General features: G+C 62.8%; 2 protein-coding genes and 1 long non-coding RNA gene across 7 annotated transcripts; 2 read left to right on the top strand and 1 right to left on the bottom strand.

Moving 5' to 3' along the window:
* Positions 1 to 2,280: 2,280 nt before the first annotated feature.
* NPW (neuropeptide W) lies at positions 2,281 to 7,758 on the top strand. The gene is made up of 3 exons (XM_077907041.1): positions 2,281 to 2,379; positions 6,646 to 7,214; positions 7,413 to 7,758. The coding sequence occupies exons 1-3, from the start codon at positions 2,281 to 2,283 to the stop codon at positions 7,543 to 7,545; spliced, it is 801 nt and encodes a 266-aa protein (XP_077763167.1). The 3' UTR covers positions 7,546 to 7,758.
* Positions 7,759 to 9,063: 1,305 nt separating this feature from the next.
* LOC144318810 (uncharacterized) lies at positions 9,064 to 10,520 on the bottom strand. The gene is made up of 3 exons (XR_013384809.1): positions 10,384 to 10,520; positions 10,085 to 10,193; positions 9,064 to 9,608 (listed from the first exon to the last, which is right to left on the bottom strand). It is a non-coding gene; the product is annotated as an uncharacterized LOC144318810 (long non-coding RNA).
* A 1,921-nt stretch (positions 10,521 to 12,441) lies between these two features.
* On the top strand, positions 12,442 to 23,506 carry NHERF2 (NHERF family PDZ scaffold protein 2). 5 transcript variants are annotated; one of them, XM_077906160.1, is made up of 7 exons: positions 12,442 to 12,669; positions 15,076 to 15,276; positions 20,223 to 20,402; positions 21,448 to 21,601; positions 21,675 to 21,718; positions 22,170 to 22,235; positions 22,446 to 23,506. In XM_077906160.1, exons 1-7 carry the CDS (start codon positions 12,457 to 12,459, stop codon positions 22,602 to 22,604), a joined length of 1,017 nt encoding a protein of 338 aa, XP_077762286.1. In that variant the 5' UTR covers positions 12,442 to 12,456; the 3' UTR covers positions 22,605 to 23,506. The 5 variants fall into 5 exon arrangements, with proteins under 5 accessions (XP_077762286.1, XP_077762287.1, XP_077762288.1 ...); XM_077906161.1 differs by having other exon boundaries at positions 22,170 to 22,232; XM_077906162.1 differs by lacking the exon at positions 22,170 to 22,235.
* Positions 23,507 to 23,606: the final 100 nt, after the last annotated feature.

Here is a 23,606-nt window from a genome sequence, read left to right on the forward strand (position 1 = left end):
AGGCAGGTTTGTGGAGTGGATGTTGGTGAATACTAGGCTCCGGGCCCCTGCAGCTGTTGGAGGGCTTCCTCCCTTCCTTGGGGACCAGGCACACGCCAGACCTCCCTTCTGCCATCAAAGGAGGCAAGTCCAATCTTAAGCCTTCTAGAAAAAAATCTGTGTTGTTGGGGAGTGACCCTGGACTTTAGAATCAGACAGAATTGGGGGATCCCTGGGTGGCGCAGCGGTTTAGCGCCTGCCTTTGGCCCAGGGCGCGATCCTGGAGACCCGGGATCGAATCCCACGTCGGGCTCCCGGTGCATGGAGCCTGCTTCTCCCTCTGCCTGTGTCTCTGCCTCTCTCTCTCTCTCTCTCTCTCTCTGTGACTATCATAAATAAATAAAAATTAAAAAAAAAAAAAAGAATCAGACAGAATTGGGCTTGAAGCCCCAGTTCAGCCACTCACTTGCTGGGGAACTTTGGTTGGCTCACTGGCCCTTGGCTTACTCAATTGCAAAACGGGAATTGTCACACCAAGTAAATCTGGTGGACTGGCCACGTTCATATGCCCTCTTGGTGTCACAGAACCCGACTAAGTAACAGCAAGGGAGTAAAAGATGGCCTGTCCACAAGGGCAAGAACAGGAAGGGAGGAAGCAGCTAGTGAAAGAGGATAGACAGGAAGATGAGTCACTTGTTTTACAAAGTATCCTTAAGACCTTGGGGGGGGTGGGGGCGGGGAGCTGATGAGAAGCTTCCCTGAGGATGAACTGAGGCAGGGAACTGAACTCCAGAGTGCTCGTGAGTCAGTGCACAGAACCCAGGGCCCTGGAACCTCCTCCCTGCCCTGACTCCTGTGTCCGGTCCACCCCCTACACTTCCCACTGGAGAAGCTGGCCAACTCCAGAGAAGGCCTCACTGCCCACCCCATTACAGAAGGAAAAGCCATGCCTGCAGTGAAGGAGGAATGGCTTTGGCAACCACTTGGCACAGCCACGCCCCCACAGGAAGAGCATCCAGGTCTCACTCCTACATAGGGACAGAGGCCAAGGCCCTCCAGGTTCATGAGGAAAGCCTGCAGTGTGAAAGATGGACCAAGCTGAGACCCAGGAAGCAAAAGGAGGCTTTAGAGAGAAGTGTGCTTGGGGTGCCTGACTGGCTCATTGGGCAGAGCGTATGAGTGCCAGCCCCACGTTGGGTGTGGAGCCTGCTTGAAAAAAAGCAAGCTGTACTTGATATTTCCAGAGAAGATGCTGCTTCTGTGAAATAAGACTAGGATGCCTTGAACAATATTAAGCACGAGACAATCAGAACAAAAAAGGGCTCTTAGGAATTAAAAACAGGTAAAAATGCGAGAGCAAATGGAGAAGATACTGTTGGAGAAATCTCCCAGCCAGCAAAACACAGGAAATGAAGAAGCTGGAACTCTGAATCTAGAAGGTGCGACATCTAATTAACAGGGATGTCAGAGGTACAGATTATCCAAGAACTAATAAGGCAGTGCGGCTGTAACCGGAGGACGGAGGACGCGTCTCCACACAGGCCCCAACCGAGGGGGAAAGGCCCTCAGCAGGTGACGTCATCCTGGTTTACCGAGGAACCAGAGCTGGAGGGAGGAGGGGGGAGGAAGGGAGAGATCCTGGAAGGGGGATTGACCATAGGACTTTACTCCTGGGACGCTGGAAGCCAGAAATTCCCTCCCATTTCTGAGAGAGTAGGCCATCCATCCACAAATTCTATGCCCAGAAAAATCTCCTTTAGGCGTACAGACCCTGACCTAAGCGGGACAGATTAGCTCCCACGCCCCCATTCACACGAAACTACCGGAGGGTTCGTGTTTCTAAAACGTCAGGGAATCCTAGCTGGAAGGTGACTGGCATCCAGAAGATGGGAGGAACGCCAAAGCAGAGTGTGGGGTGACGCCCAGGTGGAGGAGGCAAGGATGAGGGGAGCAGGATGCCTCCGGAGTAAACCTGGTCGGGGCGTCCTCGCATGCTTGAGATTCAGGAAAAGTCCTTGCGAGGAGCTTGGCCTATCGGAGCCTTTGGGGGAAAAGAGCAAAATAAGTGTATAGCAAAACAAGCAAAGAGAAAAAAGCAATCGGTGAGAACGGAAATGTAATCCTAGTGCATTACTTGGCGTGCTAACACGCCGGCTAGTGACTTAACCGAAAGTTGTGACAAAATCCTAGCAGAAGGATGGAGAGGGTGTGAGAGGACCAAAGCTCCATCTAAATTTGTAGGAAGCCTTCTGGTGCTGCCTAAAACAAATCAGAACAAATCGGTTTGTAATCTGAGCGCCCATGGTTCTCAAGCGGGGGTGGTTTTACCCCAAAAAGAGACACTGGTGGTGGTCGCAGCCTTACTGGCGTCTACTGGATCATTGCTTTCCCATTGCCACGGTTAAAAAAATCACAAGCTCTGAGGCTTGAAACAACACAGATGTATTATCTTTCATTTAGGGAGTTCAGAAGTCCAGAAAAAGGGGTGTCCATGGGATAAAAGCAAAGTGCAGGTAGGGTGCACTCCTTCGGTGAGAATCCATCTCCTCCCCTCCAGAGGCGGCTCCTCCCAGGCTGCGGGCGGGGGGCGTCACCCCTCCTCACAACCCACGCGATGACGCTGGGCCCCACCTGCAGGATTCAGGACCGTCTCATCATATTTTTCTTGTTTTTTAATTCCTGACGGGGGGGGAGGGGCGGAGGGGACATGCAGAGGCAGAGGGAGAAGCAGGCCCCATGCAGGGAGCCTGACGTGCAACTCGATCCCGGGTCTCCAGGATCACGCCCTGGGCTGAAAGCGGCGCTAAACTGCTGAGCCACCCAGGCTGCCCCGTCTCATCTGTTAAGGTCCGCTGAGGAGTGTCCCTCATTTCCTCTGCAACTTCTGTCCTCCCCCCACCTTACCACGCCGAGTAGGTGCGCGCAGGTCCCAGGATGTCTTGGGAGGTGCTGGTGTGGCTAGGAGGGGGCAGACAGAGCTCCCTGGGAGCTGAAATCTTGGCTATCTTCACCTGGACTGTGGGCGCGCGCTGTATGCATACGGAACCAGAGCACTTTTTTTTTTTTTTTTTAAGATTTTATTTGTTCATGAGAGACACAGAGAAAGAGGGGCAGAGACACAGGCAGAGGGAGAAGCAGACTCCGTGCAGGGAGCCCGATGTGGGACTCAATCCCAGGTCCCCAGGATCACGCCCTGGGCCGAAGGCAGGCACTAAACCACTGAGCCACCCGGGTATCCCCAAGTTTATGGTTTTTATTTATTTTTATTTTTTATTATTATTTTTTATGGTTTTTAAATAGGGGCTAGCTACTAGAAGCTGAGGGAGCCGGAAGTCATTGCCTCTGCAGAGCAGGACTGGGATGTGAGAGGGTGGTTCAGGGACAGGTTTGTTTTCTCCCTTATACTAGCGTTATATTCATAATGTAAACTATCTTTTTTTTTAAATTGTATTTATTTATTCATGAGAGACACAGGGAGAAGGAGAAGCAGGCTCCATGCAGGGAGCCCGATGTGGGACTTGATCCCGGGTCTCCAGGATCACACCCTGGGCCAAAGGCAGGCACTCAACCACTGAGCCACCCAGGGATCCCAATAATGTAAATTACCTTGATAGAAATTAATAACTTAAAAAAAGAAACAAAACAGATTTGCTCAATCGCTGCATCTTTAGGATGGAGTGCTTGTGGGGCCAGGCCCCGAGCCCGGGGTTGAGGCCCTGCGTGGTCCTGGCCAGCAGGCAGCTTGTGTGGTGCGGGGAAAGGCAGCATGCAGACAGCACCAAGCCATGGTCCCCGGTTTCTAGGAGGGTGTTGCCTGATGAAGGAAGAGCTGAGTCCCGGAAATGAGTCAGCTTTCAGGGGCCCATCACCCCCTCCCACTGTGGAACTTCAGGTCCAGATCCCTGTGTGGGGGAGGATGGGGAGCCTTTGTCACTGGGCCCTGGGCTCAGAGCTGGGCAGGGGACAGAAGCTGTCCTCTGTACCCCAAATCAGGAGTTCCCAGGACTAGTGTCTGCTTTACTATGCCAACCCAGCCGCGGGCTCTGTCCCCACAGGCTTTCTGCACACTGTCACCTGGCAGGAGCCCCGCTCCATCAGCTCCGTCTCAGTGGGGACCCTCTTTCGTGCCCCTCGCTGGGCTTCTGGGCTATAAACTAGCGGGATGGGTATTTAAACTTCAGATTCGGAGGCAGCATCGCGCAGGGGACTTTACCACCGGGATTGGGAGATTCATCGGGCTGGTACCTTGCTCTACCTGGCGTTCCCACCATCTCAGACCCCATTGCCCACGAGCCACAAGTGGTCCTACTGGGCCGCCTCCAGAGGACGCCCAGGCCCTCCCCCAGTGAGCTGGGTGGGGGTGAGGGGACACAAGTACTCTTAGCTCCAAGGATGTGCAGCGTCAGGGGACCCTGGTGGCCTGTGTCGTGCCGCGCTGCCCGCCCACTGTGCACTCCAGGCGGCTCTCCAGGCCAAGGGGCCCCCAGAGAGGCTGCTTCGCACACGGCTCTGGGTTCCCTGTGGTCCTCCAGGCCCCCTCCAGGTGCACCCCCGCAGCTCCCTCTCCACCGGTCCCCGCGCGGTCACCCCTCCCTCAGAGTGTTTTTACCGACAGCTTCGGAGGCTGGTCCGCCCCTGGAACAATAACAGCAAGAGCCAGAGCCCCGGGGCCAAGCCCCACACCTGCATTAGTGCTCACAGTAAGCCAAGGAGGGGCTCTCAGCACTCCCGGTTTGCAAGTGAAGAAATGCAGAGGGAGAGGTTAAGGCGCACACCCTCCCCCCATTCCCACCCCAAGCACAGGGCGCTGGGCTCAGGGCTCACCCCTCTGCTCTGCCACAGGCCCTTTGTAGGCAGGGCTGCGGCTGCTTCTAACTGCCCCCCCACCCCACCCCCGGGCTCCTTGCAACCAAGTTGGGCCCCTCCTCGCCCGCCCAGCCTCTTGGCGGCCCCTTGACTCCCAGAATCACACCTTCCCTTTTACTAGAGAGACAGGCAGAGGGTGAGGGGCAGTTTCCGTGGGGAACTGCAGTTAGGTCCCTAACTGGTGCTGTCACGCTTGGGGGAGGTGTCTAGTCAGACCTCACTCACCCCACTGCTGACCCAGCAGGTGATCTGGGCAAGTCCGCTTTCCTTGTGCTTTACTCTCCGACTCTTGATCTCAGAGTTGTGAGTTCGAGCCCCATGTTGGGTATAGAGATTACTTTAAAAAATAAAATCTAGGGCAGCCCGGGTGGCTCAGGGGTTTAGCGCCGCCTTCAGCCCAGGGCCTGATCCTGGAGACCTGGGATCGAGTCCCGCGTCAGGCTCCCTGCATGGAGCCTGCTTCTCCCTCTGCCTGTGTCTCTGCCTCTTTCTCTCTCTCCTCTCTGCTGTGTTGCTCATGAATAAATAAATAAAATCTTTAAAAAAATAAAAAATAAAATCTTGAAGGATGCCTGGGTGGTTCAGCGGTTGAGCATCTGCCTTCAGCTCAGGTCATGATCCCAAAATCCGGGGATCCAGTCCCACATCCGGCTTCCCAGGGAATCTGCTTCTTCCTCTGCCTGTGCCTCTGACTCTCTGTGTCTCTCATGAGTAAATAAATAAAATCTTTTTAAAAATAAATTCTTGAAAAAAATCGGCATGGCACCTCATGGCGTTGTTTGGAGGTCATAATGAGACATTTCAGGATCCCTGGCATCCGGGATCTAGAAAGTGTTTCATCAGTGGTGTGGTTGCTGGGGGTGGGGTGAGGTCTGATTGTTGGGAGGGTTGCATCCTTCCCGGGCTGGTGCTCAGGCAAGAATGGGGTCAGGCTCTGCCCTCTGGATAGGTGGTTAAACCCATCCAGCCACAGAGGAATCCTCGGGAGGGCTATTCAGACGGAGGGCCGAGGGCCACGTAGGCAGACCCTGAATGGTGAGTAGTGAGCTGGCTGGGTTGGGAAGGAAGGACTTCCCGGGCACAGAAACACAGACGTGGGCAGCATCACACGTCATTGAGTGAGGGCAGAAAGGGGGGGGGGGGAATCACAACCAGAGAGCAGGCTGGAGGACCACAGGGCCTTACCCTGCCCAGGCCAGGGCTGGCGTCAGAAGAGGGGCTTCCTTTTTATTCTGGAAGCGATGGGGAACCACCAACGACCTCAGGGAGGGCTCATGTGGCCCAGCCTGTGGCTGTAAGCATCCCGCTGCAGCTCGGAAGTGGCTTGGTGGGCTCCCACCAGCTGGGTCGCGAGAGGATAGGAAGGCGTCGGGGCACAGGAGGCAACCCTCAGGAGAGAGATACAGAGGCTCCTCGAATGATGCAGCTCTTCTGACCCCACTAGGGCTCCTCTAGCCTCCCAGTCTTTCTTCTGCTGGAGCCCAACCTGCAAGAGCTCTGGCAAAGGGGGCATCCCCTTGCCCATGTGTCCTCCCCCCCACCCCCCCTGCCCGTGTCCTGACAGTTCTTCTTGGGGGGCGGGGAGGATGCAGGGCGGCCTGCGGGGGCGGGGGGGGGGGGGGAGAAGCAGGGGCGCCCCAGGCGCAGCGAAGGCCCACCCACTGAGAGAAGATGCTCGGCTAACCCACCCTCTGCCCCAGGGGCCTGGGCCGCTCTTCTCCCCCCATCCCTCCTCCTACCTTTGGGGAGCTCAACGGGTACCGCGGGGGCGAGCAGGGGCGGAGCCCGCGACTGTTATAGTGGCTCCCTGGCGGCCCGACGCCGCAGTCCCGCAGCGCACCCCGCGACTTGGCCCCCGCCTGCCCCGCGGGCGGCTGGCAGCCGAGCACCCTGGCGCGGGGCACGGGGCCGCGGGGCCCTGCGGGCCGGCGGGCGCTCGGGCCGGGGCTGCTGCTGCTGCTGCTGCTGGCGCTGCCCGCGGGCGCCTGGTACAAGCACGTGGCGAGTCCCCGCTACCCCACCGTGGGCCGCGCCGCGGGCTTGCTCGTGGGGCTGCGCCGCTCGCCCTACCTGTGGCGCCGAGCGCTGCGCCCCGCCGCCCCCCCCGGGGGCTTCCCGGGTCCCTACACCCCGGGCCTGGGCGCGTCCCTCCGCGGGCCGTCTGCCGGGGACGCCGGGTCGGCGGCGCCCGGGCCCCGCGGCGCCCTCCTGCTTCCCTCTGGGCTTCCGGAGCTGCTGGAGACGGGACGCCGGCTCTCCCACGCTGCGCTCCAGGCCCGTGCGCCCCGGAGCCCGCGCGCCGCCGAGCCCGCGCCCGGACTGGAGCCGCTGCGGGGCGCCCGTCGGCGGAGCCCGGAGAAGCAGGCCAGGTAAGCGGCGCGGAAGGGGGCGGCCGGCTGCGGTGGGCGCGTGCGGAGAGGGCTGCCCCCCACGACCTCGCTGTCTCCCACTCCCTGCCCAGAAGGGCTTTCCTGGAGCCTTCCACCCTTCCAGCCTGAGGGCGGGGGTGGGGGGTGTAGGGGAGGGCGCGCAGCCTTCTCCCTAAGGTTCTGCTCTGTTCTTTCTAGAGCCTTCGGGGTGCCTCCTGCTCAGCCATGGTCTGCGGAGCCAACTGCCTTCGCGGGCCCCCGCCGCTCCCCAGAGCACAGCCCCTGCTGGCGCCGCCCCTGCTCTGACCCAGGCGGAGTCTCTTCCTCCTAGGCTCTCAGCTCCCGCCTGGCTGGCTGGTCAATAAAAGCTGCCTGATTCATGCACTCGCGTGTGTGCCGCCCTTCAGCTCCGACGTGCACTTGGCACCTAGCTTCAGGGGGCAAGCAGCTGCACTCAGGTGCTGGCAAGCACCAGGACCTTCTCCCCGCCAAGGGGATGCCCCCTCCTAATCATCTCCATCTGTAAGAGCTAGTGGGGTGGCCGAAGGTGGGGACAGAGAGTGAGACACTGCTGGGGCGCAGGTCCCCTTCCTCCTTCTCCGCCAATGTTGCCCCTCCTGTGTGGGGGCAGGGTCATCAGACCAGGGCCCAGGGGATCACAGGACAGGAGAGGTCTCACCCGAGGTCGGCGCGAATCAGACCCTGAGTCCCACTGCTACCCACCAGAAAGAAGGCAGGCACTCATGCCCTACCAGCTGAGCCAAAGCCCCCTCACCATGCTGGGGACCTTAAGACCCAGCAGCCCACCCAGTCTTTCCCCCATCTCCCAGGATTCATTTCAAACCCCATCTCCTTTGCATCCCTGTTTCCCTCAGCCTATGGCTTCTGGAGAGGAAGTGAGAATCCCAAGCCGCCTTCTTCAAAGTCATGCTCTCCTCCTAGGGAGGAAGGGCTCTGTGCCTCCTCAGAGAAACTTCCACTTCCCAACACCTCTGCATTTTTTGTTATTGGCTCCACCGCCGCCCCTCCCCCATGTAAATATGCTCTGCTGGGGGTGAATAAGCACCTCCCTCCACGTGGCCCCCTTACAGAGTCTGGGCCCCTCCACCCTTCTGCTTCCTGGTTGACCCTCTTCAGCATGGGCTCTGACTCCTTGGGGCCCTCCCTTGGCCATGTGGCAAGGTCTTCCCATGAGGGCACCCAGCAAGGACTGGAGGAGGGGTGGCCCCGGGCCTGTTGAGCTGGCTAGCTTCCAGATACCCACATGGAACCAGCCCCCACGTTCTTCTTGGCCTCTGGAAGAAGCCCCATTTCTACTTACTAGCAATTCCTGCTCGACTCCTGGGGGCATCCTTCTCCCTATGTTCTCCCCTAATGTGGGCGCTCTTTTTTGCTCCGCCCTCCGAATACTTATGGACTGACCCCTGGATTTACTGACTCTGATTCCAGGCTCTGCACTGAGGGAACAGGTGGCCACAGGTTACTCATTCCATTCTCTGCATTCCAAGTCCATTCCTGTTTCTGCTTCCCGCCAAACTTGGCCTTTCAAATCATGGGTGCCCCGGCCTCACTTCCAGTGCACAACACCTCAAGGACTCTCCACCACGAATGGCACAAAATCCATGCTCTGGGGTGGGCCACAGGGCTGCCCTGCCCCCCAGCCTCATTGCTCCTTGCCCTTCCCCACACAGACTGCAGGAACTCTGGGCAGATTCCAGAACAGCTCCATGGTCCACCCAGGACTCCAGGCCATGTGAAATGCCCTCCTCGGGGCCATGCCAGCTCTGGGCCTGCCCTTACCAAAGCATACCAATCCCCGTTTCCAAGGATTTGAGTGATATTTCCAGCGCCGGGTGCTAAGTGGTCGGCATATGTTTGGTCAGCACTGGAGCACTTGGTGCTAAGCGCTAGATTTCACGTGGCCTGGTGATACCCCAGTCCAGGGAGGTGGGTGCCAGGTCCAAGGAAAGAGCAGGGACGACAAGGGACTTGGCAGAGGCTCGGCTTCTCTGCCTACCAGCTTGACGGAACCCCTGTGCCCCTGCAGTGCAGGCAGCCCTAGGGCGCCGGCCTCACCCCAGTCCCCACCCGAGTCGGCGTCAGAGCCGCGGGGTCTGGGCCAGCCCCCGGACGAAGCAATTCCACTGAGAACCGGCAGGCGGCGCCGCGCGGCTGCTCTCTGGGGCTGCACGCCCCTCGGCGCCCGCGGCCTGGAGCGGGCGGGGCCGGCGCGGGCGGGGCCGGCGCGGGCAGGCGGGTTCCTGCACCGCCTCCCTCGGTGGTCCGCGGCGCTCCGCTTCTCTCTGCCTGTTGGCTCCTGGCGTCGTGCTGTGTTTCCGTCGCGCTGGTCCTGCCTGCCCCACTTTCGGGCTCTGAGGAGAGGCCTGGTGTAGTCTGATGGAGGAGGCCATAAGCGAGACCCCGTCATCCCGTGGGCCATTAATGCCCATTAGGGAGGCGGCGCCGGCCCGGGAAGCTCCGGGCCATTACCCGGGTGTCGAGCTCATGGCTCCACCCCACAGACGGGCCCCAACCCTTCCCGGGGCCGGAGAGCAGGCCTCCGCCCCGCTGCTGCACCCGGAGTCCTCGCCTAGGCCAGGCTCCGCCCATGGCCGGGGCGCTGCAGCTCGGTGGGGTCCCAGCTCAGAGGAAGGGCCCCTCCCGCCAAGGGAGCACCGGGCCTCCCACCGCAGGTGGACCCTCTGACAGCCTAGGAGAGGGAAGCCTGGAAAGGTCTACTTCCCCTGTGTCACAGGTGGCAGGAGCTGGGCTAGGTCATAGGGGGTGGGTTGGGGGTGGGGGTCACCTGCCACCTGGCCTCGCTGATCACCTCCTCGGGGCCCTTTGCCCTGCCGCCCCAAACGACTTACAGTCCCTGAGCACCTTCCCGTCTGCTCTTTTGGGCCCTGGTCCATGCTGTTCCCTCTGCCTGTTTCTCTGCCTCTCACTCGGATCTCAGCCCGAGGCTGCAGGAAGGGCCTGGGAGTTTGCACAGGAGACCCGCTGGGTTAGCTTCCCCGGCCTCTGCTCGTCCACACTGACCCAGTTCCCTCTCACCCATTCCCGCTCTCCCTTGGGAATGTACTTGCTCTTCTCCCAGCTGCCTGATTCTGTGGCTGTCGCCTACCCCCCTTCTCACTGTCTCAGGCTGCCTGTGTTACTCTGTTACCTTCTATGGTACTTCTTCAGCTCCTTTTTCACTTTGGGGCATCCTTTGCTGTGCTCTGATGCCGTGTTCCTGGCCCCTTTATGACCACATGCCCCCGGTTACCCCTCCCTCCAGCCGTGTTCTGCTCCCATCGGTCTTCACAGACTGGCTGAGGCTGATCTTGGGAGTGCCTGTCCTATAGAGGAGGAGGGTGGAATCTCCAAGGCTCCTGACCTGGAGGACCAGGGTCTCCTAGCTTCTCTACCCCCAGCCTGGGGGGCTCCTGGGCAGGGGGTTCCTAGCTTCTCTATTCCCAGCCTGCGGGTCTCCCATCAACTACCTCCCTGGACTCCCTCATCCTGGCAGGGCCTGGCTGGTCTTGGTTGCTATGGGGTAACCTGGAAGCCCCATGTGGGGTATATGTTAGACCTCACTGCCACACCCATCCTCACAGCTTCCAGGATCAGCAGCACCAGCTTGGGTCCAGAGAGGCAGTCACAGGCCAGACAGGCAGCCTCTGGACAGGCAAACAGACAGACGGAGGCGGCCAGCTAGGCAGGAGCCTATGGCAGCCTCAGCCAGGAACGTAAAAGTGGGGGTGGGGAAGCAGCCATACAACCTTGGCTTAAGTGGCTTTTAGGGGCAGCAGCCAGGGTGTGGACACCCAAGGGGCTGCGGCCCAGGAGGCTGCCCGGAGGAGAGCCCAGTGCTTCGGCGGGGGCTGGGCGCCCAGACTGAGGGCACTGGAGAGGGGAGAAGGAGCAGCAAGGAAGGGACCTGAGCTGAGCCTGCTTCTGCCCCCATGGGGCTGGTCAGGCTGAGGAGGAGATCACAGGTCAGCTGTCTTCCCGTATCTGAGGCTGAGAAAGAGCCCCATGGTAAATAAAGTGTGGACTTGGAATCTCACAGAGGTGCCTATGAGGAACTGGGGAACCTTGACTCTCTAGAGCTCAGTTTCTTGCTTTCTTTTTTCCTTTTTTTTTTTTTTTTTTTAAGATTTTATTTATTCCTGGGTCTCCAGGATCACGCCCTGAGCTGAAGGTAGGCGCTCAACCTGGAGCCACCCAGGGATCTCCCTAGAGCTCAGTTTCTTGATTTGCAAAATGGCCTGAGCACTCTAGGGATGTTCTAGAGAAAGTGTACTCAGAGGCACAACGGAGTTTAACCAGATTTTCTCCTGCCATTCTTGTCGGGTTGGGGGAAGGGGAACTCACGCTGAGCATGGCTAGATGCTAGGGGAGGAGAAGGATGGAGGGAGGGGCAGAGGGGGATCACCGCCACCCCCACCTCAGCTCATGGGAACAGCTTCTGTGAGCATTGATCACAAGCCAGAGGGCAGAGGCCAAAGTCCAGGGTACATTTCATCTCTGGGATGAGCAGGGGCACAGGTGAGGGGCCCTGGCACAGAGAGGTGTGCGTGGGGGAGGGGGTTGTGTTTAATAAACCCGGGCACAGATAGGCACCATAGGTCTCCCGGGGAGAGCCGCGGAGTCCCCTAGAATATGGGGGTGCTACCTTGTAACTCCCAAACTCCCCTTTTTGCCTCGTGGACCATCTTGGGACTGTGTGGGGCCAGGGCCGCTCTGAGTGCAGGAGGGATCCAGATAGGGGGACAGCGTGGTGGGGGGAGGGCGTGTTCCCAAGGGTGCTGGGCAGAGCTGTGACATTTTTTCCTTCCCTCCGGCCCCTGCGAGAGCCCGCCTCGCGACCGCACGCAGTAGGTGCTCAATACATGTTGGTGGACTAGGAGGCAAAGGCGGCGGCGCGGGGAGGCTGCCCGGAGCAGGGCGGGGCAGAGGGGTCCCTGGGCCCCGCCCCCCCCCCCCAGTCCCCGGGCTTGGCGGGGCGCCCCGGAGGGCAGGGCCAGGCGCGCCGGGCCTCGGGGCGGGGGCGGCCCCGCGGAGGAGGCGGGGAAGGGGCGGCGCGGAGGCGGCGCCGCAGCCGAGCCCGAGCCCGAGCCCGAGGCGACGGGAGCCGAGCGGGAGCCGCCGAGGGCGCCGCCAGGTCCTCCGTGCCGCCCCCCGCGCCCCGTGCCTGCCCCGCGGGCGTGGGCGCCGTGGCCGGTCCGCGGTGGGCCGGGGGGCCGCCGGCGCCATGGCAGCCGCGGAGCCGCTGCGGCCGCGCCTGTGCCGCCTGGTGCGCGGGGAGCACGGCTACGGCTTCCACCTGCACGGCGAGAAGGGCCGCCGCGGCCAGTTCATCCGGCGCGTGGAGCCCGGCTCGCCGGCCGAGGCGGCTGCGCTGCGCGCGGGGGACCGGCTGGTCGAGGTCAACGGCGTCAACGTGGAGGGCGAGACGCACCACCAGGTGGGTGCCCTCCCGGGGCGGCCCCTGCGCGCGGGCCTCGGCGCGCGGCGGGGGCGCGGGGCTCCTCGGGGGCCGGCGGGGGCTGCGCGGGGTCGGCGGCCCGGTCTCCTCCGTCGCCCCCACCCGGGCGGCTGGCTCCGCAGCGCAGGGCAGCCCGGCGGGAGGGCCCGCACTGCGGCTCCTGGCTGGGCCCTGGCACTCAGTCCTGCCCAGGCCTCGTGTGCGCGGAGCGGAGGCGGCAGGCGCCTTGGCGGGGGGCGGAGGGGGGGGCGGCGTCTCCGTGCCTTGGCGGCCCTGGGTGCTTTCCCGTGTGCGTACACACGTGCTTGTGTCCCCAGCTGGGTACGGGTGTGTAAAGTCCCCCTGGGGGTCTCCTTCGGCTGCACGCATCTGCCGGGGTGTCCCTGAGGGGCGTCACGGTAAGGGCACACCTGTAGGTGCCCGTGTCAGGGAATGCGTGTGCGTGCTCATGTGTGCAGGGGCTGGACTGTGCGTGTGAATATACAGGTCCACGTCCCTGGGTGTGTGCACGTGTGTGGACAGATCTGCATGCGGGGATGGGTGCATGTGAGCGAGGCTCTGTATGTATGCCGGACTCTGTGTGTGTGTGTGTGTGTGTGTGTGTGTGTGAATATACAGGTCTGCATGCCTGGGTGTGTGTGTGTGTGTGTGCATGCCTGCCTACGTGTAGTCACCAATGTGTGTTGGCAGGCCTATGTGCTAATGTGTGTCCTGGCTGACGCTGGCTGGGTGTCTCAGAGTCGCTGCTGGGGGCAGCACATTGCTCCCCTTGGAGGCTGCCTGGCCCTGCAGGGGCCACTGCCACGGTCCCCTGCCCCTTGCAGAGGTTTGCGCTGCAGGTTCTGCTCCCTGGGGACTATCTCCCAGTGGCTTGAATCCAGCCTCCCCCCACCCCTTCTGCTCAGGGATCTCTGTGTCCTCCCCAGCCCCCGTGAGCCTGTGGCCTGTCTGCGTGGCCAGCCCTGGGACCTAGAGACCCGTAAACCGGTTCTTGGCCGGACCGGCAGCTGCCCTCCTGCTTCCACCCCTGCGGCCCCTGTCTATCCATCTGTCCGCCTTCTTTCCGTCTTCCACCTAAAGTGTCAATTGGAAAAAGCTGTTTGCTGAAGGAGGGTGGGGTGTGGGCCAGAGGTGTTGACCTGACTGACCACAGGGAGGGGCTGGCAGAGTGGCACCTGGCCTTAGTTTAATGGTCACAGCCACCCTTACCCCGGGAGCACCTGTTTCTCCCAGGACCCCAGGTGCTGGTTTAACACACAGAGCCCCACTGTCTCAGGAGGGAGGAGGTGGGTGCTGGCACCTTTGCCTCCTAGTCCAGGAGTTCCAGCTCCCATTTTACAGATGAGGAAACTGATACTTTCAGATATCAGGTGTCTAGCCTGGGTCCCACAGCCAGGAAGCAGCAGGGAGCTAGGGTCCTCCTTGGCTCTCACCAAGGGGGGGGGGCAGGGGAGGGCCACCGGGAGGACAGCCTGGTTCTCACTCTCCTGTCTGTTGACAGCTTCTGCCGAGTGGCTGATGGGGGCCCTCTCCACCCTCCCCCAAGACGTGGTGGGGGCGGGGGTCTTGTCCTTCCTACCCCAATGCCCAGTGGGCACGGCTGCTCCTCCCTGCAGGGTGCACCCTGACATGCGTGCTCCATGGTCACCCACGTGCTCTAGAGACTTCACAGACCCGGCACAGACAGGCAGATGACCCCAAGGCCACACTTGTCCCACAGGTGGCCTCCCCCTGCCAGTCTGGACCCTGCTCACCAGGTCGCGTGTGGTGCCTGAGCAGGTGCCACGCCACAGGAACCAGGCACAGGTGTTCGTGGTCTAGAGGCAAACGGGAGACCCGGAGGCAGGGGTTTAGACATCCACACTTGATGACGGAGAAGAACGGCAGGGAGCGCAGCCACACCCAGACTGGGACCTAGAGAGACCCCTCGCTCCCTCACCCAGACTGAGACACAGACCCCGACACAGATGGCTGCATGCAGCACACACAGCCGTGCGCACACGCATGCACATGCACGCACATGCACATGTGCACACACGCTCACACACTGAGAACCCGAGGCTTGGCCGCACACCATCTTCCAGACCAGCTGCCTCCCCCAGCCTCCCGGCCCCTCCCGGACAAGACCCTGGACTGAGGCCAGTCCCTGCAGTGACCCTGTAGCCCTTGCCGCCCTGTGTCAGGAGCCCTGGGTGAAGAGGGAGGGAGCGGCCGCAGCCCTGGGGGTGGGGGGCGGGGCCCGCGGGCCTCTCGGTCCAGCCGCCCACCCCTGGTAGGCCAACCGCCTGTCCGCGATCCTGGGCCAGGCCTGGGCAGTGCCACTGTCCATGTGCTGCCCCGAGTGCTGACGGCTGACCTGCCTCCTTCCCCACCTGCCCGGCCCAGGTGGTGCAGAGAATCAAGGCTGTGGAAGGACAGACTCGGCTGCTGGTGGTGGACAAAGAGACGGACGAGGAGCTCCGCCGGCGGCAGCTGACCTGCACAGAGGAGATGGCCCAGCGAGGGCTTCCGCCCACCCACGACCCCTGGGAGCCGAAGCCGGACTGGGCACGTGCAAGCAACCTCAGCTCCGAGGCAGGCCAGAAGGTACGGCAGGCTGCGCAGAGGGACACCCTGGCTTCTCCCAGAACCTCCGTGCCCGCCTCTTGGGGACAGGCAGTCTCCTGCTCTGGTCACCTCCAGAAGTCTCTGTCTCCATCTCTTCTGCCTCACAGGGCCTCTGGCGACTACCCTCTTGGCTACTTGGGGCCACTCTTTCGGCCCTCAGCTGGTGTTCTAAGCCAGGTGGACTCAGGGCAGCCCGGCTCTGGTCCTGGCCCCATCCCCCTCCCTTCTCCCCAGAAAGCCCGTGAGAGCTGCTGGACCTAGGAGAGGGTGCTTGGCCTAGGAGAGGGCGCTCGGCCTAGGAGAAGGCACTCGGACGAGGCCGACTGGAGGAGGCCAACCGGGGCTGAGGGAAGTGGGAGGGGTCTGCTGGGACCTCCCGGGACGGATTGTGCAGGGGCAGGTGTCGGTCTGTCTGAGGAGCCTGCTTGTCCTTTGGAGATAGGGCTGGTCCCTCGCTGTGCGCAGCGCGTGGTGGGGGGTGGCTGGGACACTCAGCTGGGTCCTCAGCTTGGGGTACTTCTCCCTTCCTGCATCCACCCCAGGCCAGAGAGCTGGAATAAATGTGTGCGTGTGTGTATGTGTGTGTGCGCTACTCTACCCACTTCTGGGTAGCAGGACTTCCTACTTGGGGGAGGCCAACAGGAAGAGCTTGTTCTGCACCCTCTTTTTTTTAAAGATTTACTTATTTTATTAGAGAGAGAGAGAGAACGTGCCCGAGCACTGGGAGGGGCAGAGGGAGACAGTCCCCAAGCAGACTCCCCTCTGGGCGTGGAGCCTGACTTGGGGTTCGTTGTGGGGAGGCTTGGTGTGGGGCTCGGTCTCACTACCCACGAGATCGTGACCTGAGTTGAAACCGAGAGTCGGGCACTCAACCAAGCCCCCCGGGCGCCCGGTTGTTCGGTCCTCTTGAAGCCTCTCTTTGAAGGATTCCATCCCAGGGGTTTCCCCGATCCCCCTCAGAACCACTGGCCCAACGCCAGTGCCCGCGTGAGAGCTGAAGCCTGGGAGTGCGCGCGTCTGGGGACTGCCCTGGGGGCAGGTGGTATTTCAGGTGGGATGGCATCCTGGGCGCTGGCCTGGGCATGAACTCTCAGGATGCGTTCTCTGGGCCCGAAAGCCCCTTGGGGTGGCCAGGGCCCGAGTGAGGAGCATCGGGTCAGCTGTGTGGCTCCAAGGTGGTGCTGGGCTGAGGCGCTCGGGGTCCTGCGGCGTAGAGCCCTGGTCCTTTGCAGGCGTCTTAGCTCGTGGAGGAAGTGCCCTTCCCCCCTAGGCTTTTTGTCCATTGATTTAGACACAAACGCTGAGTTCACCTTCCTGTGGAAAAATCCGCCCTCGGGGCTTATCTGGAGGGTGGGGTGCTCAGGCACCTTGTCCTGGGGTGGGACCTTCCCCCTCTGCTATTTCAGGCTCTGGGAGCAGCAGGAAGCCTTAGGAGGGGGCTTCCTCTGGGCGTATTTTTAGAGGAACAAAGTGGGGCCCGACTGGCAGGGGCTCTGTGGTAGGGGCTGACCTGGGGACAGGGACTCCAGAAGGTCTGGGGAGGCCCAGGGGACGGGATCTACCCCCTCCCTCCTGGCTGGGGACCCCGTGTCCCATTGGCTGGGCTCAGAGGATCAGAAGGAAGAGCCAGGCCTCAGCCGAGCTCCACAGAAGGGACTGGCCGGACTGGCCGTCAGGTGCCTATGAGGGTGGTGCCTGCAGGGGGGCCATGCTCTAGCAGAGCTGCAGGGGCAGGACCACTAGGTGGGGGGCACGGGGTTTGCTTCGGTGTGGGATGCAGGGCCCCGTGGGAAGTAAGGGCCAAGCCGGGAGTCAGGGCCCTTCTGTCCTCTGGGCTTATTCTCCTCTGTCCCAGCTGGGATATGGGAGGTGGGGCTGGGGACACCGCTGATATGCCAGCTGGCCCCTCCCATGGAGGTGCTATAGGGTCCTCATCAGTGGTGACTCAGCCCCAGGCCAGACCAGGCTGGAGAGGCTGCAGCTGCAATGCAGCTGGTCCTGACAGTGACGGTAGGGGACAGCCCCTAAGCAGACGGGGCAGCTTGCCACGCCAGGGCTGCGATGTGGTGCCAGACCCTGGGCCCCCACCCCCGTCCTAGAGGCCCGTGGGGCCTGATGAGGGAGTGGGTGAGAGTCCTGCAGGGGTGACCACCTGGAATACGGGCCTGTAGCTGCCCGAGGGCTCTGGGAGCCCCAGCAGGACTGTCTTGTGTTCTGGCGCCAGGGTCCCCTCTCGTGCCCCTCCCTCGCCTCTCTGTCTCCCCAGCCCCGGGTCCTGGGAGCAGGGCAGGGCCTTCCAGCAGCTTCCTTCCTTCCTTTCTTGGGACTGAAACCTAGCCAGTAGGGGGTGCCTAGCCCGGGCCTGAGCAGGGGAGGGGGACTCAGCCACCACCCTGCTCCCCAAAGTGACTCAGCCCCCCCCCGTCCCCACCCATCCCTGGGGAGCCGGGGCCACAGTGGGAGGTAGATAAATGGGGTGGTGGCCAGGGCTGGCTGGAGACTTCAGGCCACTCCAGCTGGACGCTCCTTGCCTGCCACTTCTTTCGTGTGTCCCATGGCCCGCTCTGGGGATGCCACAACGCCGGCCCCGGCCCCAGGAGCCCCTCCACAGAGACCATCCTGGGCACTTGTGCAGGTCAGGCTGGGTGGGGGCAGTGTGGGCAATGAGGACCCCAGTTGCTGGCTTAGCCCATGTCCCCAGGGTCAGGAGATGGGATTTGGGACACCCCAGTGACCCTGTTGAAAGCAGGCTGGACCCTGAGCAACAATGGGGGCCTTTCTCTGCCAGGGCTGGTGAGTCACCATCTGGGGGGGCACAGCCCGGCTCCCCGGGTACCCCCATGCCAGCTTCTTTGTCTGGTCAAGGGCTCAGCTGTGAGACCGGGGCTTGTCCAGCTCTGGGCTGCCCGGCTGGGAGCCCGTGGGAGCCCGAAGGCCTGGCTGGGAGGCGGCAGGAAGTGCTCCGAGCCAGAGCAGGGAGCGAGGAATGTGAGCAATGCGCTGGGCCTGTGTGCGCCCCCTCCTGACCCACTGCTGCTCTGGGCCTCTCCACGCTGCCTGCGCCCCCCCCTCCCCCCCGTGTGTCTTAGCTTCTCGAGGTGAGCATCTGGTGCTAGGGACGGTGGTCCTTGGGTGCTGATCAGCAGGAGAGGAATTTTCAGCAGAGAAGCCTCCTGGCCGCTGTGCTGAGCCGCGGCCGGACTGGGTTGAGGCAGGGGGATGGCCAGGATGGTCCCAAACCCGGATGTGACTTCAGCCTGGCCTCACGGCCTCCCCGGATACTCCCACAGTCCTGCTTCCTGTTTGGGGGCCTTGAGAGACCCGCCTAAGAGGTCATTGTGGAGGGCGTGAGAAGAGTCTGGACAGCTCAGCGCCAGGGTGCTGTCCTCTCCAACGCGTGTGTCTCCGCGTGTTGCCGTGTAGCGTGTTTGTGAGCATACGTTTGGAGTCTTGTGTCTGTGCCCACGCACCTCTGCCAACCGGGGCTTGTCTGCCGATCCCTGCTCTGGCAGCCTGTATCCGAGAGGCACCTCAGGGCGGGGAGTGGGCCCCCAAGCCTGGGCCCCCAGGAGTGTCAGGGAGAGGGGATGAGTCTCTATGGGGTGGGGGGAGAACTTTGGGGGTCTCACACCCATCCGTTCAGCCCATGTTGCCGAACCCCTGGGACACTGAGGGGCAGGAGCCCTGTCCCCTGAGTTCCTGGGCTTACGGGGCTGGGTGGGGGCCTGTGGCGGGGATCCCAAGGGCGTGTCTGCGTGGCTTCGGGGGTCAGGGAAGGGACCCCAGAGGAGGGGCATTCTGGACAGTGGGAGGCCCTGCAAGAAAAGATGTGCTTGGGTCCCCGGCCCGGCCGGCTAGCAGGCCAGGGCCCTCGTGGTCAGATTGGGGGTGTGGACGGAGCTTGGGGGGGCGGCTGGGAGCGGCCAGGGGGTGGCCCGAGCTGAGGAGCTGAGGGGCAGGTGCCGGAGACTTTCCCTGAGGGCGAGGGCGAGGGCGAGGGCGAGGTGGACCGGGGGAGGGAGGGCTTCAGGAGCACCCCCACGCCGCACACGCTCACCTGCACGCGCCCCCACATCCCCAGCAGCCCGGGCAATCCGAGCCGCCGCCGCCCGCCTCCAGCCACCGCCCCGTGTAACTGAGCACCCGCTCCGCGGCTGCTGGGCGCTCTGCTCACTACCCGGGCTGCGGCTGGGAGGGGGCCCGGGGCCTGGCCCCTGCCCGCCGGCCCCTGCCCCAGAGCCCTGCTGCAGGATGCTGGAGGTAAAGTGAGGCGAGGCCCTGGCCTGTGGATGGGGGGACGCTCGGGGCGTCGGGGACCTCTGTGCTCTGGCAGGGAGGGTGGAGGCAGGGCATATCCGTGGCCTCCTCGCTGGGCTCCGGCCCGGCTCCAGCCTGTGCACCCCGCCGCTGGGCCCTGTGCGGGTGGGGGTGGCTCCAGCTTGCTCTGGAATGTGAAAGCAAACACAGCCTGCTGCCACCAGCCCTATGGAGGCCACTGGGAGAAAAAACAAACGTCAGCCTCACACTCGGAGGAGGGAGGTGGCGAGGGGTGCCCCCGCAGGGCCAGCGGGCCCAGGACGCCTGGCTGCCCCTAGGACCCCGGCCTGTGCTCAGCGCTGCCCTTGAGCGGATCCTGTCAGCACCCCTGTCAAGCCCCTAGTCCCACCTCAAGTTGGTTTTGGGTTTGGAGAGTGAGGCTTTGCTCCAGAACCTGCAGCTGGAGCTTGGGCACAGGCGGCCTAAGGGGGTCACCCAGGCACGGGTACAGCGTTTGTCCTGTGAGCTGGGGCTGCCTGGCGGGGGAATGTAGAGCCTGGAATTAGGGTTCCCTCCAGCTTGCGTCCACTGCAGCTGCAGATGGGGGGCGGGGTGGGGGAGGCTTGGGGCTGGAGATCAGTGCTGAGCCTGGTCTCATGCGCCTGCAGGATGTCGGTGGGCCCCCCAGGGAGCTACGCCCTCGGCTCTGCCACCTGAGAAAGGGCCCCCAAGGTTACGGGTTCAACCTGCACAGTGACAAGTCCCGGCCGGGACAGTACATCCGCTCCGTGGACCCAGGCTCACCTGCCGCTCACTCTGGCCTCCGCGCCCAGGACAGACTCATCGAGGTACCTGTTGTGGAGGCTTTGGGGTGCTGGGGGCCCCATGAGAGGTGTGTGTGTCTGGGCCCGTGTCCCTCCATGTGTGTGTCTGGCTCGTGTGCCCATGGGGTGTGTGTCTGGGTCTGTGTCCCTCCATGTGTGTATCTGGCTTGTGTGCCCCTGGGGTGTGTGTCTGGCCTTTGTGCCCTGAGGTGTGTGTCTGGACCCGTGTCGCCCCGGGTGTGTGTCTGGGCCATGTCCCTCCATGTGTGTGTCTGGCTTGTGTGCCCCCAGGGTGTGTGTCTGGCCCATGTGCCCTGGGGTGTGTGTCTGGCCCGTGTGCCCCTGAGTGTGTGTCTGGTCCGTGTGCCCCGGGTGTGTGTCTGGGTCTGTGTCCCTCCATGTGTGTGTCTGGGCCCATGTCCCTCCATGTGTGTGTCTGGCTCGTGTGCCCCAGGTGTGTGTCTGGGCCCGTGTCCCTCCATGTGTGTATCTGGCTTGTGTGCCCCTGGGGTGTGTGTCTGGCCCGTGTGCCCCAGGTGTGTGTCTGGCCCGTGTCCCTCCATGTGTGTGTCTGGCTCGTGTGCCCCCGGGTGTGTCTGGTTCGTGTGCCCCAGGTGTGTGTCTGGGCCTGTGTCCCTCCATGTGTGTGTCTGGCCCGTGTGCCCCTGGGGTGTGTGTCTGGCCCGTGTCGCTCCATGTGTGTGTCTGGCCTATGTGCCCTGGGGTGTGTGTCTGGGCTCGTGTGCCCCCGGGTGTGTGTCTGGGCCCGTGTCCCTCCATGTGTGTGTCTGGCCCGTGTGCCCCCGGGGTGTGTTTCTGGGCTCGTGTGCCCCGATGTGTGTCTGGCCCGTGTCCCTCCATGTGTGTGTCTGGCTTGTGTGCCCCGGGTGTGTCTGGGCAGCGAGGTCCTTGCTGGGGAGAGATGCTGGGAACTTGAGCTGGCATTCCTCTTCCTGCCACGGCTGGTGACAACATTGATGAATATTTGATGCCACGCCTGGCTGGGTGGCTCGAGGGGCCTGCGGGGGCCTGACCTCGGGCCAGGTTGACCTCACGCTGCTGCTGGCAGGTGAATGGGCAGAATGTGGAGGGGCTGCGCCACGCAGAGGTGGTCGCCAGCATCAAGGCGCAGGAGGACGAGGCCCGGCTGCTGGTGGTGGACCCCGAAACGGATGAGCACTTCAAGCGGCTACGGGTCACACCTACTGAGGAGCACGTGGAAGGTGGGCTGCTGCCTGGGGCTGGGGACGGGGTGGCATGGGGGGTTGGCCAGCCACCGACACGCTGTCCCCACAGGTCCACTGCTATCACCAGTCACCAATGGGACCAGCCCTGCCCAGGTGAGAGGGTGGGAATGGACAGGGTGGACTCAGGAGCCTGTTGGGGCCCCTCTAGGGATCCCCAGACCTGCCCGTGCCCCCACCTCAAGATCTCCCTGTGTGGGTGTGATAGCGAGACCCAATCCTGCCAGCCACTCCGGGTCCTGCCTGGGTCAGCCCCGCCCCCGCCCCACGAGGCTGCTGGCGGGTGAGCTGCAGTCATGCTGCGTCACTCCTCGGGAGGCGGTCCCGGCTTCACCCCAAGTGATGCTCATGGGGGTGATTCCGTAGTGAGCAGGCGGGGGGCAGGCTCCCCGCCCTCGGCAGCACCCGCGGCTCCTGCCCAGGCTCGGTGCCTACTGCCAGACAGAAGAATGAATGCGGCTCTGATGTGTGTGCACGAGTGTCTGCGTGGGCACTGGCGGCTCCCGGGCACGGGCCCTGCAGCCACACCGTGTCCTTGCTTTCCTAGCTGAACGGTGGCTCAGCGTGTTCGTCCCGAAGTGATCTGCCTGGCTTAGACAAGGACACTGAGGTAGCGAGTGCCCGCCCGCCTCACTGCAGTGCCCACACATGGGGGAGGGTGGGAAGAGGCCGGGGTGGGTGTTGGTGTGGCTGGCAGCCTGGGCAGTGGGGTCACCGCCTCCAGGAAGCCCTGGGCCTGCTGCCCCAGCCCCACCAGCCGGCCTCTGCGGAGAGCTGCCTCCCAGGCTCACACTGGCCGCCTGCCCACTCTGCCTGCCCCCAGGACAGCAACACCTGGAAGCGTGACCCCTTTCAGGAGAGTGGCCTCCACCTGAGCCCCACGGCGGCCGAAGCCAAGGAGAAGGCGAGAGCCACCCGGGTCAACAAGCGGGCGCCACAGATGGACTGGAACCGGAAGCGCGAGATCTTCAGCAACTTCTGAGCCCCTCCCTGCCTGTTTGCCGGTGACCCGGCCTCCCCTGCTCGGCCCCGGGCCCAGCCTGCAGGTCCCCACGCCTCGGTGGGTCAGAGGGGACCTCCTCACCCCCGGACGCCGTGCTGGTCCCAGCACCACCAGGAGCCAGCATGCGCCCCCGTGAGCCCCGTCCTGCACCCCCCACCTGCAGGGTGCTGGATGGGGGAGAGGGGGCCCCGAGGCTAGAGAGGGACAGGGAGAGGCAGTGGTGACTGTGGGCTCGGCCCTTGCCGCTCTGCCCAGGCTGCTGACTTAAAGGAATTTGTGTTTTTGCTTTTCTTCCAAAAACAAGAAAAAGAAAAAAAAAAAAAAAAAAAAGAGCTCCAATTCCACACATGTTTCCACTTAATACCAGAGTCCCGCCCCCGCCTCCACCTCCACCCCCGTAGGACGCCTCTCTAAGTAATTGCAATAAAACAAACCTTTCTCTGCAAACCATTTCCTCCCCACCCCTCAGCAGCAGCCGTCCCAGGTGGGAGCCCCGGGCACTTCCAGGGACAGAAACAGTGGGGCCAGGCTGTGGTTTGTGGGGGCTCCGGGGGAGGCCCGCTGTGGCTGGAGGAGCTGCCCCTCGGCCTCCTCCCTGCTGTAGAGGGGCCCCTTGCAGGCCCCCACATCCCTGCTGAACTGGTGGTCCGGGCCGCAGGGCCTGGGCTGGAGGGGCCGAGGATGGAGGCCCTGGGTTGCCTGAAGACGGAGGCCTCTGGACGGGCCTCTAGTCCCCAGGCAGGGGGAGTGTGGTGTGGGAGAGCCTGCCCCCAGGGGACCGCACCCATTCTCTCTTCCTGGCCCTGACCCCACGGACACTGCTGTCTGCCCTGTAAGCCATAGCGCATGCGCGCCCTCCGAATAAACAGGCCTTCCTCAGACCCCTGGCCGCCTCTGCCCTTCCTGAGCCCTCGTGGTGGGGGGACCCGTGGTCTGGGCAGGGAGGCAGAAGCCGCTGGAAGCAGAGCCCCATCCCACTCC

The sequence above is a fragment of the Canis aureus genome, chromosome 8, assembly GCF_053574225.1.
Source record: "Canis aureus isolate CA01 chromosome 8, VMU_Caureus_v.1.0, whole genome shotgun sequence".
Classification (NCBI taxonomy): domain Eukaryota; kingdom Metazoa; phylum Chordata; class Mammalia; order Carnivora; family Canidae; genus Canis; species Canis aureus.